Source organism: Triticum urartu, unplaced genomic scaffold (assembly GCF_003073215.2).
Source record: "Triticum urartu cultivar G1812 unplaced genomic scaffold, Tu2.1 TuUngrouped_contig_9053, whole genome shotgun sequence".
In the NCBI taxonomy this organism is placed as follows: Eukaryota; Viridiplantae; Streptophyta; class Magnoliopsida; order Poales; family Poaceae; genus Triticum; species Triticum urartu.
In genome coordinates, this window is record NW_024120063.1 from 1,228 (window position 1) to 18,070 (window position 16,843).

At 42.7% G+C, this 16,843-nt stretch overlaps 1 protein-coding gene and 1 long non-coding RNA gene across 4 annotated transcripts; both read left to right on the plus strand.

Annotated features, from left to right (window-relative positions):
* The first annotated feature begins 660 nt into the window (after positions 1–660).
* LOC125532096 lies at positions 661–1,780 on the plus strand. Its single transcript, XR_007293734.1, has 3 exons — positions 661–856; positions 1,156–1,241; positions 1,346–1,780. It is a non-coding gene; the product is annotated as an uncharacterized LOC125532096 (long non-coding RNA).
* A 6,961-nt stretch (positions 1,781–8,741) lies between these two features.
* On the plus strand, positions 8,742–16,316 carry LOC125532097. Of its 3 annotated transcripts, none has more exons than XR_007293736.1 (18): positions 8,742–10,723; positions 10,871–10,949; positions 11,056–11,126; positions 11,205–11,286; positions 11,703–11,846; positions 12,176–12,262; positions 12,368–12,467; positions 12,622–12,696; positions 12,782–12,909; positions 13,002–13,085; positions 13,165–13,225; positions 13,323–13,376; positions 13,449–13,592; positions 13,678–15,039; positions 15,132–15,285; positions 15,379–15,453; positions 15,542–15,608; positions 15,680–16,293. XR_007293736.1 is itself a non-coding variant. In XM_048696273.1 (5 exons), exons 1-5 carry the CDS (start codon positions 14,995–14,997, stop codon positions 15,733–15,735), a joined length of 393 nt encoding a protein of 130 aa, XP_048552230.1. In that variant the 5' UTR covers positions 14,729–14,994; the 3' UTR covers positions 15,736–16,316. The 3 variants fall into 3 exon arrangements, 1 of the variants encoding a protein (XP_048552230.1); XR_007293735.1 differs by having other exon boundaries at positions 15,132–15,281; positions 15,680–16,276; XM_048696273.1 differs by lacking the exons at positions 8,742–10,723; positions 10,871–10,949; positions 11,056–11,126; ... (8 more) ...; positions 13,323–13,376; positions 13,449–13,592 and having other exon boundaries at positions 14,729–15,039; positions 15,132–15,281; positions 15,680–16,316.
* Positions 16,317–16,843: the final 527 nt, after the last annotated feature.

Here is a 16,843-nt window from a genome sequence, read left to right on the forward strand (position 1 = left end):
TAGAGAAGAACAGCGCCACATTATCATCATACATCCCTCCAGCAATCAGTGATTAGTTATCTGACGACAATCACCCGACAAGGAACAGCTAATTTCACCCTGGACAAGGAATTGACAGATACTGCTTATCGGAGAACGTCCGTAGTCCAGAAAACTCGGTAGCCGTGCCATGTTCAGCTGCAAGCTAGCTTATCCTCTGTTCACGGTACCAACCAGGAGCACTATTAGCATCCAGCCGAGAGAGTTTTCCTTTTAATCCACACCAGTGCTTGTGGATAAGCTTTCACAATGAACCCTCCAGATTCCGCAGCCCCATCATCTTTCACCTTCGCTGATAATCCCGTCCCCTCCCACCCACGTACACATCCACCAGATGTAATAATGCGGCCATCAGAGGAGGAAATCAGTTGCCTTTCATCATCGCTGATATCATGACACACACCACACTGAAATCTTTGAACCATCGGGACAGAAACGCTGCCTCCCACCCCCCAACATGCTGTCTCAACTATCGTTTGTTCCACCCCAAAACATGGGCGTTCTTGTAGATGTGCGATCCGTCTCATGCATGACACGGAAAGCGTCCACGTTAGCCTCCTCTTGCTGTTGCTCTCTCCTCTCCCCTTTCTCCCTCATCAACGCTGTGCTGGGCCATTCCGAGCTGCTTCCAGCTAGAGCGCAGAGTCCTTCCCCTCCAAATCCTCCCTATTTATCACCACCATTCCTCTCCGATCTCCTCCAAGCTTGCTTCCTGCTTCCTCCCTCCTGTGCTCCGTCGAGCTCCCACGGGCCATCAGCTCCAGCGACGGCAGGGTGACCCACGACCGCAACGCGCATTCGCTTCATCACCACATAGGTAAAAATATCTTACTGGTTTGAGTTCATTTGTAACTGGGAACATTCCTTAAAAGGACCACGTACATCTCTTACTATACATATACTACATCATTGGTTCAGATCTGCATATGCAGCGCCATAGTTGTGCGATCTGCCATGTGTTAGCCCAGGCATTTCTCACTTGCCGCTCATGTACTGAATTTGCCAGTCTTTCTTTTAGCCAAGAATACTATAGTACTGTAGCTTCTGCAGAAATTGAGACTTGAGAGGGGGCGTGGCCATTGCCCGGATCTAACTCCCGTATATATGGTTTATTAGTTCAAGAAAGAGGTGAAGATCAGCTATGAAGGGGAGCAGGCTGATTACTCTTCTGTTTCTCGGGTATCTCGCAGCAGTTGGACAGTGTAAGCATACATAGACTGCATTCTTACTGTTCTGTTTATTGTCTGAAGAAAACAATTGCCACATTGTGCACTAAGGAACAATGCATCTATTGTCTTTTTGATAGGCTACCAATATCATGATTCACCGTTACATGAAGGCAAAATCAACGTGAAAATGTGCATCCCAAGGAACTGCGACGATCCCAGTAGAGAGATCGGTTCCAAAGGGTGCTACTACTGCGTTCACGCCCGGGCAAAGCGCCGTGTTGGCGCAACCTTAAGGAATGCCAAGAAAATTGCCCAATGCACTCCGAATTGCCCACCTGGCTCGGCGATTGAATTACAAGCATGCACATGAGTGCTTGAATAATTGTGTTCATGTTCGTTACTGTAAGTTAGCTCGGCAAAATAAATGTGTTGATGGACATGTATCTTTGCCTCTAGTTTGTGCGTCCAATCTGGTAAGATCGGTTTCAGCTAAATGTATGTCAGGGTTCATGATTAATAAAGTGAAACGAAGAATGGTCCCTCTTGGCCGTTCTTCATGTATGTCAGGGTTCTGATATGTACATGCTGTCGTGGGCATGACCGCCGAGGTACACTTCGCAGGCTTCCAGGATGCACGGCAAGCGGCAAGTGAAGTGCTCCTCGACGAACTTGTCAAAATGCTGGATGGAGATAGGATCATAGGAGGGGAGAGACCCATCAATGTTATTCAGTACGCATATTGTTTCTTAGTGTTGAAAGGTAGGAGTACAGCTGAAGTTAGTACAAAAGTGTACAAAGTTATGGTTTGTTAGGCATATTCATCTGAGATACACTCGAAAAAAATCTGGCACAGGTTCTACTCAGAACACATAGCATTCTAACTTCTACTAGATACTAGCATTTAGTTCTATAATTCTGTTAGTGCTACCAAAATTCAGTTAAGCCATATCAGTGTTATCAGTGCAAGTGTATGGGATATTCAGGTCATACGTTAAGCACACAATTTAAAGAGTTGATGACTTGCCTTTGGTGGTTTGTGCAAAATGTACATCATGGACTTGCAAGACAGCAAGAAAGCATTGTATGTGATGGAGTTCTTCTCTGGACCCATGTTCAATGATTGGATCAACAAATGGGGCCTTATGAAAACAAAACCGGCTAACAAATTTTTACCTGTAGTAATAATCAGGACAACACTATCTTTGCTACCATTGATAGGGTTTTTTCTTCCACTAATTGGGATGCCCATTTCCCTCTTACCACCCTATGTGCTTTACCTAGAGTAGACAGTGACCACTCTCCCCTTCTTTTGGATACCGGAGAAAACAACACTCCTACTTCTAGATTGTTTAGATTTGAAAAATTATGGTTTAGTCACCCTGAGTTTATTACTATGGTACATAAAATCTGGAATACCCCCTCTCCTTTTGATTCTGCTATTGACAAATGGCAATTTAAAACTAAGTTGTCCATACAAAAGGTGAGAGGGTGGAGTATAAATATGGAGGCAGCTATGAAGAGGGAGAAAAGAGAACTAATCCAAGAATTTGATATTCTGGATGTTTTCTCTGAGCAAAACAGATCTTCTCCTCAGGGCCGGCCCATAGGCCGGGCAAACGGGGCGCCTGCCCTAGGCCTCCGGAAGGCAGGGGCCCCAGCCCAGGTATTATTGCCTCTAGTAGTCGGTCGATCTTTCCCGTTCAGCGAGAGTAAAGAGGGCCCGTTCAGCGTCGGTCGATCTTTCCCGTGCTCCTCGTTTCCTCTTCCCCAAATCGAGACTCCCAAAACAGCGCCGCGCCGCCGCCGCTCCCGTGCCGCATCATCAGCTGGACGTGGGAGAGGAGACGGTGCGTGTTCTTCTTTTCTTCCCCTCCATAACCCCGTTCCTCCTTTCAGTTAAATAGAGGTGCCCTCCCCCTCTGACGACTCCACATCTTTCTTCTTATCTTCTGCTCTTCAGACTTGAGCGGATCTAAGTTTGAGTGCTTGGGAGAACTGCTGAACTGGAGAAGGAGGGGTGTTCTGTTCTCGTTCGTGCTGACTGCAACCTGCGGATCTACTGATTTGGCCACCTACATCCACATTCAGGTGCATTTGTTCCCTGTTTTAATCTTTTTATATGCTGCTTGTTCTTGTTTAGTGAGATGTCCTCTAGAAAGCATTTATCTGGTAGTGCCAAAAGGAAGAGAAAGAAGGAAAAAGATGAAGAGGTAAAATCCCTAAAAGGATCACTTAAGAATTTTTTCAGACCTGCTAGTTCTTCTAGAGATCCCCTGGAATTGGCCATAGTATGTGTTGAAGAACAACCAGCTGAAAATACAAATTCTATTGATGATGATATGAATGGCGGTAATAGCAATTCCAGTGAGCAAGAAAATGTAACTCATTCACCAAATTCTGAATCACCGGGTGTTGATAAACAACAACCATTCACTCTTGATATTTTTGATCCACGAAACTGGGATAATCTGGATGATAAGGCTAGAGATATTTTAGTTGAGAAGGGTCCCGTAAGAAATGATGATATTGTGTTCCCTCCGGATAGTAACTCTAGACATTTTTCAAAATCTTATTATTCGAGAAAGTTGAGCAATGGAGAGGTACATGACAGGAAATGGTTGGTTTACTCTGAACATGCTAACAAAGTGTACTGCTTTTGTTGCAAGCTTTTCAAATCCCATAGCAACAAGAGTGCGTTAGCAGGTAATGGATTGAGTGATTGGAAGCATCTTAGCGAGAGGCTTAAAGAACATGAAAATGATCTAGAGCATATTAAAACCATGAACACTTGGAATGAGTTAAAAGTTAGACTAGCCAAAAATAAAACCATTGATAAGGATTTGCAGCAGCAAATCAATAAGGAGAAAGAACGTTTGAGACAAGTGTTAGTGAGATTAGTAGCCATTGTTAAATATCTTGGTAAACGTAACTTGGCTTTTCGTGGATCTAGTGAGAAACTTTACCAACACAATAATGGTAATTTTTTGGCATGTGTAGAGATGATTGCTGAATTTGATCCAATAATGCAAGAACATCTTAGACGAATTCAAAATGATGAAATTTATCATCACTATCTCAGCCACAAAATTCAGAATGAGTTGATTTCTCTATTGGCCTCTAGTGTTACTAGTTCTATCTTACAAATTATTAAAGAGGCTAAATATTTCTCCATAATTCTTGATTGTACTCCGGATGTTAGCCATCAAGAACAAATGACCCTAATTATTCGATGTGTTAACATGTCAAATAAGAAAATAAAAATAGAAGAATTTTTTATGGAATTTTTGACAGTGGATGACACTTCTGGTTTGGGTCTTTTTAATGTACTTCTTGACGCAATAGATTCTTATGGCTTAAATATTGATAGTGTAAGGGGCCAAGGCTATGATAATGGTTCCAACATGAAAGGAAATAAACAAGGGGTACAAAGTCGTTTACTTGAAAAAAATCCAAGAGCTCTATATATGCCATGTGCGTGTCATAGCCTCAATCTTACTTTGTGTGATATGGCAAATTCTTGCAGTAAAGCTATATCCTTCTTTGGAATTGTGCAACGAATTTATATTTTATTTTCAAGTTCCACTAAAAGATGGAAAGTTTTACTTGATCATATTCCTAGTTTAACTGTGAAAGGTTTGTCTAATACTCGGTGGGAGAGTCGAATCAAAAGTGTGAAAGCTATTAGATATCAAGCTCCACAATTAAGGCTAGCTTTGTCCGAGTTATGTAAAATTTGTGATGATGCCAAGTCAAAGAGCGACGCAAATAATTTATTTGATGCACTTGGTAGTTTTGAGTTTTTACTTGGCATGGTTATTTGGCATGATATATTATTTGCTATAAACATGGTGAGTAAGAAGTTGCAGTCCGCATCTATGTGTGTCGACTCTACCTTGCAGCAAATTGAAGGCGTAATGCAGTTTTTTGATAAGTACAGAGATGAAGGATTTGCATCTTGTTTGACTATCGCCAAAGGTCTTGCAGTTGATATGGGCATAGAACCATCATTTCCAATAAAATGTAATGTTACTAGGAAGAAACAATTTGATGAACCTAATAACGATGAAGAAGTTCTAAAAGCTGAGAAGGCGTTCGAAGTTAATTACTTCTTAGTTCTGGTTGATATTGCAAATGTCTCTCTGAAAACTAGATTCAAAGAACTCAAAGTGTTCAAAAGTATATTTGGTTTCTTACTTAGCTCAAAAGACATGAAGTTATTGAATGATGTTGAACTACGCAAATGTTGTGCTAAGTTCGTAGAAACATTTTCACGAAATGGTTCATGCGATGTTGAGTTAGATGATCTTTTTTCCGAATTAAGACTGCTGCAAATGACCTTACCAGAATCAGGTTTGCCATTGCATGCTATGGAGATTTTTGAGTTTGTTAGAGATATTGACTGTTTTCCAAATGTTTTAATTGCTTATCGAATTCTGTTCACTGTACCAATGACCGTAGCATCAGCAGAGCGTAGCTTTTCAAAGTTGAAATTGTTAAAGAACTATTTGAGGTCAACAATGTCACAAGAAAGATTAAATGGTCTTGCTACTTTATGTATTGAGAAAGATAAGTTGGATGAAATAAATGTTGATGCAATAATCGATGACTTTGCTTCTAGAAGTGTTAGACGAATTTCCAAGTTCTAGTATAGACGTGAATTTCTCAGTTTGCTTTACTATGCCTTGATCAGGAATGTTTGGAAGAAATGAGTCCGGGTGAAGATTTTTGGAGTGAAGAACATGGCCAATTGGGGAGAGGATCTAGAAACAAATGTAAGATCGTGCCTAACTTTTTATCTCATGGTAACACAAAAGATCTAAGTAGCAACTTGTTTTGACAACAATTTTTGTTTTGCAGGGCAAAATGAAGTCTCCATTAAAATTTAGAAATGCAAGCTTTTGTCGAACTACATCATTTCATTACTATCATGGTGTAGTTCACTTATCAATAAATAATTTGTATTGTCAGTTTTGGAGTACAAATTAAGATCATCAGACTATGCTATGTACTGGATATTATTTTGCTTTTGAAATATAAATATTTTGAGCTTTGGAGTAAACACAAGGGCCCCTTATTGCTGTCTTGCCCCTAGGCCCCGTATATCTATGGGCCGGCCCTGCTTCTCCTGAGGATATCCTTAGAATGAAAGAGAACAAAGAGGAGCTGAGTGATATCTGAAAAAAGAAGAAACTTCCATGTGGCAGAGGTCTAGAGATTAAAAAAATTCTAGAAGGTGATATGCATACGGCTTATTTTCATGCCGTGGCAAATCAAAGTTGGAGAAAGGAAAATCACCTTTCGGTTTTGAACAACCTAGATGGCCCTGTCAATTCCACTAAAGATATGTTGGATGTTTCCACTAATTTTTATAAAAACTTATTTGGATATGAACCTAAGACGAATATTCATTGAAGTGACCATTTTTGGTCTGAGGATGAAATGGTATTCCAAGAAGAAAACATTAGTTTAGAAAAACCCTTTTTGGAGGAGGAAATCAAAGAGGCCATTATGGGCTCGTATGCTAATGGAGTCCCTGGCCTTGATGGCTTATCTTTCTTGTTTTACCAAACTTTCTGGGATTTAATCAAAAAGGATTTCATGGCCTTGGTTCGGGATTTTGAGGAGGGATCTCTAGATATCCAGAGGCTCAACTATGCTATTGTCACATTGATCCCTAAGGAACCCGATGCTAAGGATATGAAGAAATTTAGGCCTATATGCCTTAGTAATTGCTCTATAAAAATCTTTAGCAAAACTATGGCTAATAGAGAGTGTCTCCTACGGGACAAAGACTACTTTCTCCGTGTCAGTCTGCGTTTGTCTGAGGGAGATTCATTCCATAAAGTGTGGTCACAGCCCGAGGCCATCCATGAACTACATAACTCTGGCAAGACTGGGGTTATCCTCAAATTATATTACGGGAAATCTTACGATGGGGTTAACTAGGATTTCTTGGTGGAGATGCTAACCTCTAGAGGGTTTGGCAATAAGTGGATTAGGTGGGTCTTGTCCATCATCCAAAATAGCTCCTTTAGTGTCTGTATTAATGGCAGCAATGGACCTTATTGTGTTGGTGGGAAAGGTTTGAAACAAGGGGACCCATTCTCCTCCATGTTGTTCAACCTTGTGGCTGATGTGTTCTCCATGATGTTAGCGAAAGCTGTCAGAACTAATGTTATTTCTGGGATTATTCCTTATATAGTACCTGATAGCTTAGTCAGTCTTCAAATCAGCGGTGCTTTTCTTTGATCCTAATCCTGAATGCGCCAGAAACTTAAAGTGGTTGCTTCCTTGTTTTGACCAGACATCTAGTATGAAGTTTAATTATGATAAGTGTGATTTTTGAGTGTTAATCTTGATGATGCTTCCTCCAACTTGCTTTCACAATTTTTCTGTGTTAAAATTGGGGCTTTTTCCTTGAGATATTTGGGAGTTCCTTTGCACTATTTGAAGCTGAGTAGTTCTGTCACTACCGATGGTCGCCATCGAGCACCCTCGCATGATGCCATGTCCGCGGTCTTCGACACCGATCTTCCCGACGGACTCACGATGACCACCACCATCAACCACCGTACCCACGTGCAAAGGGACCTCTTCGGCCGCGGGCACCACGCGGATCAAGCCCACCATCATCTACCCGGAGTAGAGATCCGACCCGTCCTGGGCCCAAAACTGATCCGCCCGAGCACAAGCTCCTAGTCCTGGCCATCTCTGCCGCATGAGCATCCCGCACCATCGGCGGAAGAAGAGAGGCACCACTGGCACCCGCACCCTGCTGCCAACCGCCGCAACCCTGCCATCTGCCCACGCTGTCAGCATGCCCGTCTGCCGCCGTACCTCCGACACGGTGCCGTCCCATGCTGCACGCACTATCGAGAGGGAGAAACGCCCCGCGCCGCCTACACCGACCGGGCTTTGCCTGACGGTGACGAAGGGAAGGAGAGGCGCCGAGGAGGGGAAGGGAAGCGGTGGAAGCTAGGGTTCACACCCTGCGCACACTATCGGGCAGAGACGAGTTTTCGATCAAAATCCGCGCGGCCGCCGCAACCCTGCCATCTGCCCACGCTGCCAGCACGCCTGTCTGACTTGCTGCCGCCGCACCTCCGACACGGTGCCGTCCCGCGCCGTGCGCACTATCGAGAGGGAGAAACGCCCCGCGCCGCCTACACTGACCGGGCTTTGCCCGATGGCGGCGAAGGGGAGGAGAGGCGCCGAGAAGGGGGAGGGAAGCGGTGGAAGCTAGGGTTCACACCCTACGCACACTATCGGGCAGAGACGAGTTTTCGATCAACTCGGATACATGCCTCAGCTATTCTAGCCGGGCAAAAAAAAGTCGACACTTAAGTTGGTGCTAACGAAATGAGCAGTACATGGTGAATGTTTCCGTTCCCTGTAGCATCTAGTATGAACGTGGCGTTTTAATTCCTTTTAATTTCTTTTTTTGAACATATTCTTTTTCTTTTCTGGCAGTAGTAGCATTTTCTTAACCCGAACGCATTTTTTCCAGCAGTAAAAAAGAACACATTTGGAAATTTCCCGTGTCCCGAGTACCCTAGTTGGAAGTTACCCTGTCCGTCCCCAACTCGGGACGGAGACGGAAGCGCCGCCGCCGCCCTCGACCTGCCCACCCCGCTCTGGATCCAGCCCCAACGGCTACCCACTAACTCCACTTTCCTTCTATACCCGCCGCACGCCACCTCGCCGAAGCCGCGCCCGGCAAGGACAAGCCCCCGGCTGCCGCGACCGCCTCTGCCCCGACTATAAAGGCGCGCCCTTTGGCCGGCCAGCTCCTCCTCTCTTCGCCGAGGCCACTCCTCCTCTCTTCGTCCGGGCCATGCCTCTCGCTCTCGCCTCGATTCGTCCTCGACTGGTGCCTCGCCTCCTCTCGCGTCCGGTTTCATCTTGCTCATCCCCGCTCGATTCGTCCGCTCGGATTAGAAGAATCAGATTTGGTTTTGCTCGTCTGCGGGGTTCTGATTTATTTGGTTCTGCTCGTTCGTCCTCGCCGTCGTTCGTTCAGAAATCGCGTCTGGTTCTTTCGATTCTGCTCGTCCTCGCCGTCGTTCGTTCAGAAATCGTGCCTGGTTCATTCGATTCTGCTCTGCTTGTCCTCGCTGTAGTCCGTTTAGATCAGAATCGCGTTTGTTTTGATTTTGCTTGTCCTCGCCGTCGTCAGTTTAGATAGAATCGCGTGTGATTTGATTCTGTGCGTTCTCGCCATAGTCCGTTTGCAATCGCGTTTGCTTTGATTCTGCTCGGTCCCCTGTGTTGCTGCTGGGTTCGTTACGCTGATGCCCTCGCGTGTTCTTCGTGCCGTCTCGTCGTGGGTATCCGTGCCGTGGAGGAAGCGAGCGGTCGGTCGGTTTGGGTCGTCTGGTTTGCGAACTAGCAAGTCTGTTTGAGAAACTTCTGCGTGCGCTTCTGTCATCTGAGAGGCGCTCACGTTCCTGCGTTTCTTGTTCGCGTCGGGCCGATGTTCGCGTCTGCTTTTGAAATTGGATTGCCGTTTATCCGTGGTCGTTCAGATCGTTCCTCTGTTCTGTCACCTGCGTTGTTCGTCCGTTATTTTCATATCTGAAACGCATGCGCCCTTTGATACTACTGTACTTGATGGATGTTCAGATCTCAAACGCTGCCTTGTTCGGATGGGTTGTTCTGATTGAAATTGGATTGTTGGCCCTCTGTCGATTCTTGTTCTACTTGCTGTATGTTCAGGGTGTTACTGCTTATGTTCTTTTCAATTGCTTAATTCTTGTCATGCTGTGCTTATGTTCCCATATATGATTGTGTGTATTCAGGGGTGCTTAGGCAGAAAGATTTACTAGAGTGCAAACCATGTAATTCCTCATGTTGCTGCTACTTCACAGTCACAGTGCTTGAATTTCTTTATAGCTTTGTCTGAATCACCCTCACCGCTCTAGAGAAATCACTTTACTCATTCAAGTTCTGGAATGTCTTTATAGCTTTCTCTGTTTGTGCCCCTATCTATGTTTGTTTCTTGTGTGCAAGTGCTCCATTCTCTGTGTGTGTGACTGCGTGGCTTGATGGTGAATATGTCTGGCTTGACTGTGTGTGTGTGTGTGCGCGCACGTGGCTTGACTGTGTGTGTGTGTGTGACTCTGTGTGGCTTGACTGTGTGTGTGTGACTCTGTGTGGCTTGACTCTGTGTGTGACTTGACTGTGTGTGTGACTCTGTGTGGCTTGACTGATGTGACTCTGTGAATATTGCGTTTGCTTGATGGTGTGGCTTGTATGCTTTGTTGAATGATTGGTTGTATAACTTGTGTTTTACATTGTTGTGGCATGATTGATTGCTGTTTGTTGAATGTGAACTCGTATCCATGTATGCTAACTTGGTATTGGTAGTTCCTAATCATAGGCAACACACCTATTACTACTAGCTTGTTTAGTGTAGACTAACTATTCTTTTTTCTGATTTTTTGTGTGATTATGTCTTCACATTGCACTGCTCGATCCATATCGACATGCCCACGCTGCCTGATGAGGATAAAGATGTAAGGAACTCCTCCCAAGAATCTCTCTTGCTCCTTGTATTAACTTGGCGACTAGACTTTACATGTTAAAAAAATATATTTTTTCGTGAAACTGAAGCTCCTTGCTGTAACCCATTATATGACTTTATGAGCATGCACCACTTTCAGGTTATGAAAAAATGGGGTGCTCCAAACAAGATTGACTTCTTCTCTCTCTTATACAAGGCATGCAGAAGATGTGCAGCAAGTAAGTAACTCATTATGTCAATATTTAGAGTGTACTACTTCACATGTTTGTTTGCATTTCATACTTCAAATGTTCCCAACGTTGATAGTTTTTTTTCCTGCAATAGGCGCAGGAGTTCCTCTCTAAGTTAGGTGATCTTAGTCAAACTCTGTTTTTTCCAAAATTGAGAATGTGGAGGTAATTTCAAGATATTCTTTCAACATTCCTGCGAAACTTTGATTTGTTTACCACCTATTGACTCCTTATTCCTTGCAGGGCTTGAACCATTTTGATGAGATCCTGGAAGAAGCAGATGGTATAATTCTGTCACCTTGGAATTGATCTTCCACCTGAAAAGGTTGGTTATCTCAACCTTCGCAATGCATTATCTCTTAACGTGTCGTCCTAGTAGTGAAAAAATTAGAGAGAATCACCCCAATGCATTGTTTCTTCAGGGTCGTATCTAAATGATATTGCATTGTGGAGAAATTTAAAGAAAACGAGCTAAGAGCCATATCTATATGAATATACAGCTCCACTCTCATTCTTTCTTAATTATTACAGTGCCACATCAGCATTTTGACTATGATAACGTGCTAAGAGCCAAGCATTGTGAGTGCCCTTGGCAGTTGTGAAGGCATTTTGCTTGATTAACATGTAATTTTCTCATTTGCATGAAGCTTAGTGATGATTTCATGTGCTTTAGTTAGATTTGCTCTTTTTTAAAACAAAAATCAAGGGTCTCTATTGAGTACTACTTTGTTCGTTCTTTAGGTGTTCTTATTTCAGAAGTCTGCTCTGCACAAGTGCAATATGGCTGGAAAGCCTGCTGTTGTTACTCGTGTTGTGGACAGTATGACGGACAACCTAAGGCTACTCGTGCGGAGGCAACTGATGTGGCAAACGCGGTGCTGGATGGTTAGTTTTTGCCTCTTGCAGATATCTTATACTTTGGTGATCCTGTATAGCTGCTCAGTACTGCACCCAAACAAACTATTAATGAACTTGAGCTGATTTTATTTTCCAGAAATATGAACATAACACATGGGTACACTCAATTCTGAACTCAACCACTAGCACTGTAATATGAATAATGAGTAAGATGAGGTTAACGACAGTGAGTACTCCATGTGCTCTGTCTCATACTTCCCATTGTTGCTATCATGGTTTAAAATTTGCGGAGTATGCACAAGTGCCAGTCTTGACCAGCAATATGTTGTTAGTCCTGAGTATAGCAATGTATGCAGGATATGCTTTCCGCTAAAGCACCAGCAGCAACCAAGAAGATTGAAAAATCCAATGAAAGTTCTGATTCTGAAAGCTCTGACTCTGAGGTATTCATTTACCTACCGATTTTGAAGTGGAAGCTTCATCATTTAATAGCATTTTTAATTATCTTTTTGACTAATTTCACCATGTTTCACTTCATTGGTTTTCAGAAGCCAGCCACTGAAGTAAAGAATTCTGCGGTTGCTACTGCACAAAAGAAAAACCAGGAATTGGAAGGCTCTGACAGTGATTCTGATGATTCATCAGAAGGTAATAATCATATTTCTAGCAATGCATGTCAATGTGAGATAGTTGAGTACAAAAGCATAAAACATATTTCTTTTACTTACCATTCCCCTGATTTTGTCGTTTAATTATGTGGAGTACTCATATTTCTTAGTCCTAACCGGAAAACTGTTTGCAGGATATGGCCACTAAAAAACGAGTGGCCAAGAAAGTGGTAGAATCCATTGGAAGTTCTGATTCTGACTCTGAGGAGGTATTAGTCTACTAGTTATATGAAAACTAAGGCTTCATCATTCTGTCTTTATAATGTGATACTAACATTTTCAATATATTTCCAGGATACCACTGCTAAACCAGTTCAATCTTCCAAGGTTGTTGCTGTAAGAATAAAGAATCTAGTGATAGCTCAGATTCTGACTCAGATTCAGATTCTGAAGAAGTTCTCTGTTGTACTTGTTTACTCTTGGTAACTTCTCTTGTGTGATATTTGTATTTCTTAAACATTGTTTTGCTGCTAGCAAATGCCATCTTTCTAATGCGGTTACTTTCTATGTCCAGGATACCGTTGTTAAAACAGTTTCTATAAAGAAAGAAGAATCTAGTGCTAGCTCAGATAATGACTCGGATTCAGATTCTGATGAAGTAAGTGTTCTGTTACTTGCTTACTCTTGGTCACTTTTTTTGTTGTGCAATGCTTAAAATTCCTTCCAATGTTTTGCAGCCAGCAAAATCTACTATTCCTGCTAAGAGGCCTCTGACAACAGAGAAAAAAGAGCGAACATGTACGCATTATTTTTAAAATTTTATTTTCTTGAAAGCATTGTCTTCTTTGATATTTGTTATACATTAGTTGATCTTGTTGTAGTTCAATATTTGCAGTCCAAGGATGATTCTGATGAGAGTGATGAAGAGCCTGCACTAAAGAAGCCTAAGGTACTTAATTTTTGGTGTTTGCTTTTTCATCTGAAGATTTTGGTATATATTGCATTTCTTATTCTATCCCAGGATTCATCTTCTGGTGGTGCCAAGCCAGTCTCTAAGGTCCCCAAGAAACAAAGCAGTGGTGATGACGACAGTTCTGAAGGGAGCTCCAGCTGTGATGATGAAAACAATTAATGAATGTCAATGGCAAAGTCCAAGCAGAATGAAGTATGCTTTGAGTATATTTATGTTGTTGTAATTTTTCCTCTTATGTTTGATGGTACTCAGCCTCTAACTAGCTTCCTATTTTCAGGAACGAAGATCTGAATCACCCTCACCCCGCTAGAGAAATCGGTTTACTCATTCAAGTTCTGGAAATTCTTTATAGCTTTCTGAGTTTACTTCGGTCTTGCATGTGTTAGCTTTCTGTTTAATTTGTGCCCCTTTCTCTGTCTGTTTCTTGTGTGCAAGCTCCATTCTGTGTGTGTGACTGTGTGGCTTGACTCTATGTGTGTGGCTTTTTTGTGTGTGTTGCTTGACTCTCTATGTGTGGCTTGATGGTGAATATGTGTGTGGCTTGACTGTGTGTGTGCTTGACTCTGTGTGTCTGTGTGACTCTGTGAATATTGCATTTGCTTGATGGTGTGGTTTGTATGCTTTGTTGAATGATTGATTGTGTATAACTTGTGTTTGTATGCTTGACTCTATGTGTGTGGCTTCTTTGTGTGTGTTGCTTGACTCTCTGTGTGTGGCTTGATGGTGAATATGTGTGTGGCTTGACTGTGTGTGTGCTTGACTCTGTGTGTCTGTGTGACTGTGTGAATATTGCATTTTCTTGATGGTGTGGTTTGTATGCTTTGTTGAATGATTGATTGTGTATAACTTGTGTTTTATATTGTTGTGGCCTAACACTGCCTTTGCCGGTCCCAAGCCCGGGTGTGAAAATGTGGAGGGAGCTGCAGTTACCTTCTTTGTATTGTTTGCATTATGAGTGTCGATAGAAATTACACAGTTTAGGTTACTGTCGTAATCGAATAGTGAATCTTCGCATAATTTGGTAGCATGTGATTCAAGCTTTGAAATGCATCCTTCCTTGCTATAAACTTACTGATTCCTTTCTGAAGTTGTACGGGGTTAGTGTTTTTCTTATACGATACCAAAGGGAAGCGAGTAGCTAAGAATCTAGGCCTATAAGGGTTCGATTTTTCTCCCTTTTTGATTTTCTTTTACGGTGCCTTCTCAGCATGACGCGTGTGGTGCTTTGGTTTTACTTCTGTGCGTGATTTTTTAGGTGGAGAGGTCTGCACACACGTTTTGGATGTTTTGAAGTCCACTGCTTTGACTGTCTCCTGACACTCTGACTGTTTCCATCTTAGGTGACGTGTGCTTTCTAGTTTTGATTGTGTCTCCTTGTTTGCCACATATCATTTTTGTATGTCGGATTATTTGGGCCGATTTTTCTGGGCTCTTCTCATGGTACGGGTGTGTTCCTTTCTTTTTGCTTCTGCTGCCTATAAACAAGCTATTCTGGAGGCCTTATTTCTCGGTATCTAGATTCTTTGCTTTGGGTTTGTGGTATGGGTTCTTGCAGTTCGGTGTGCTGATCGGCTGCCTTCTTCTTCTTCGGTTCATGCTTCTGATCGATCTGTTCCAAGTCGCTCTGAATATGTTCCTGGTACGTTTTGCTTAATTGTTTTTTTTCTGTTGTGTGTGATTTTGCTGCTATATGCGCTGTGTTCATATTATTGTATCATTTTCTGTGGTTAGTTTTGGATCCTAATGAAGTGCGCCGGTGTCAGCATGAGATTCAACGTGGGAAGCGGCCTATTTATTTATACAACCACGGTCCATTGGCTGGAGTCGAGGAAATTCTCAAGCATAAAACGGCATCTTCTTACTCAGCATGCTTTTAAAGAAGTTGGTATTGAATTTATGGATTTGTATAGCTACCTGATCCCGGTATATGAAATTGAGCCTCTTGAGAAAATTACTGATGTACAAAATTGACTGACAGGATGAAGTCGAAGTGGCACGGATGGCAGCAATCAACAAGGAAATTAAGCGTGTGTTGACAGAAGTTCTTCTGAAGGTTTGTCATTGCACGGATGACAGAAGCACTTCTGTTCTAAATTCAGCAAGACTGCCATTTCTTACTTTTGTACTTTTGTCATTTCCAGGTTAATGATGATCTTTTTAATGAGATCGCGGCCAAAGTTATGAACGAAGATGATTCATCAGCTGAACGTGAGTGAATTATACTAAAACTTAATGTAAATAGGCCAATTACATTGCTGATTATCACCTCTGTGTTGCAGCAAATGAGACCACTGGTGTCTCTAGCTCAAAGGAGCTTGGTCTGGGAGAATCATAAGTCAAGACCACAGCTGTACTGGTCGTTCTGATGATACTGGGCTAATTCTCCTAAAGGTGCTCTTCTTGGTCTTGCTAATTATGATTCAGATGATGCGGGTTTAATTCCAAATTTATCATCTGAAATTAAAGTTGGTGCAGCTCATCCTAAAGAAAGTAAGTTCTTGAAAAACACAAAGCGGACATGGTTTCCCAGAATTTATTTTCTAAATAAGGGAGAGCCTATTATTAACTTTCTGAGTTTACTTCGGTCTTGCATGTATTAGCTTTCTGTTTTTGCCCCTATCTATGTCTGTTTCTTTCCATTTCTTGTGTGCACGCGCTCAATTGTGTTTGTGTGTGTGATGTGCCCCTATGTCTGTTTCTGTCTGTTTTTTGCGTGCAAGTGCTACATTGTGTGTGTGTGAGACTGTGTGTGTGATGTGCCCATATCTATGCCCGTTTCTTGTGTGCAAGCGCTTGATTGAGTGTGTGCTTGTGTGACTCTGTGTGTATTGCTTTGATGGTGTGGCCTGTATGCTTTCCTGAATGATTGGTGTGTTTTGTATTGTTGTGGTTTAACACTGCCTTTGCCGGTCCCAAGCCCGGATGCGAAAATGTGGAGGGACCTGCAGTTACCTTGTTTGTATTGCTTGCCTTAGAAGTGTTGATTGAAATTACTCTGTCCTAATAGAATAGTGAATCTTCACATAATGTCGTATCATGTGATTCAAGCTCTGAAATGCATCCTTCCTTGCTATGAAAAATCTAGCAAGTGTAATTGTCTAGAATTTGTCCGTCTCCTAAATTAATCTCGCTGGTTTATTAAATCTTGTCAGCAGTGATGTTCTTTTCTGCTAATATGTACACTTTTTTCTTCTAAAAATCAGACATATGTTTTTAATTTGGCTTTAGGTTGAAATTTGTGGCTGGCTGATCATGCACGAATCTCAGCGTCGCATGTGTCCCTCATTTGTCTGTCACTCACGAGTGCGGGTCGGGTTGTGGGTCCTTTTCAGTTATTCATTTGTATAGGGGGTGACCTGCTGAGAGTGTGTGTGTCCGGGGGGAGGGGGGAGGGGGGAGGACCGGTGGAGGCTCGGGTGGACGGGGGGGGGGGGTGGGGGCGG

What these genes read in the sequence shown, in the direction of transcription:
- LOC125532097 (XM_048696273.1), top strand. Translation starts at nt 14,995, where the DNA reads ATGCTTCTGATCGATCTGTTCCAAGTCGCTCTGAATATGTTCCTG. An exon ending in TGACAGAAGTTCTTCTGAAG is followed by an intron (nt 15,454 to 15,541) that starts GTTTGTCATTGC and finishes TGTCATTTCCAG; the next exon opens with GTTAATGATGATCTTTTTAA. An exon ending in AGATGATTCATCAGCTGAAC is followed by an intron (nt 15,609 to 15,679) that starts GTGAGTGAATTA and finishes TCTGTGTTGCAG; the next exon opens with CAAATGAGACCACTGGTGTC.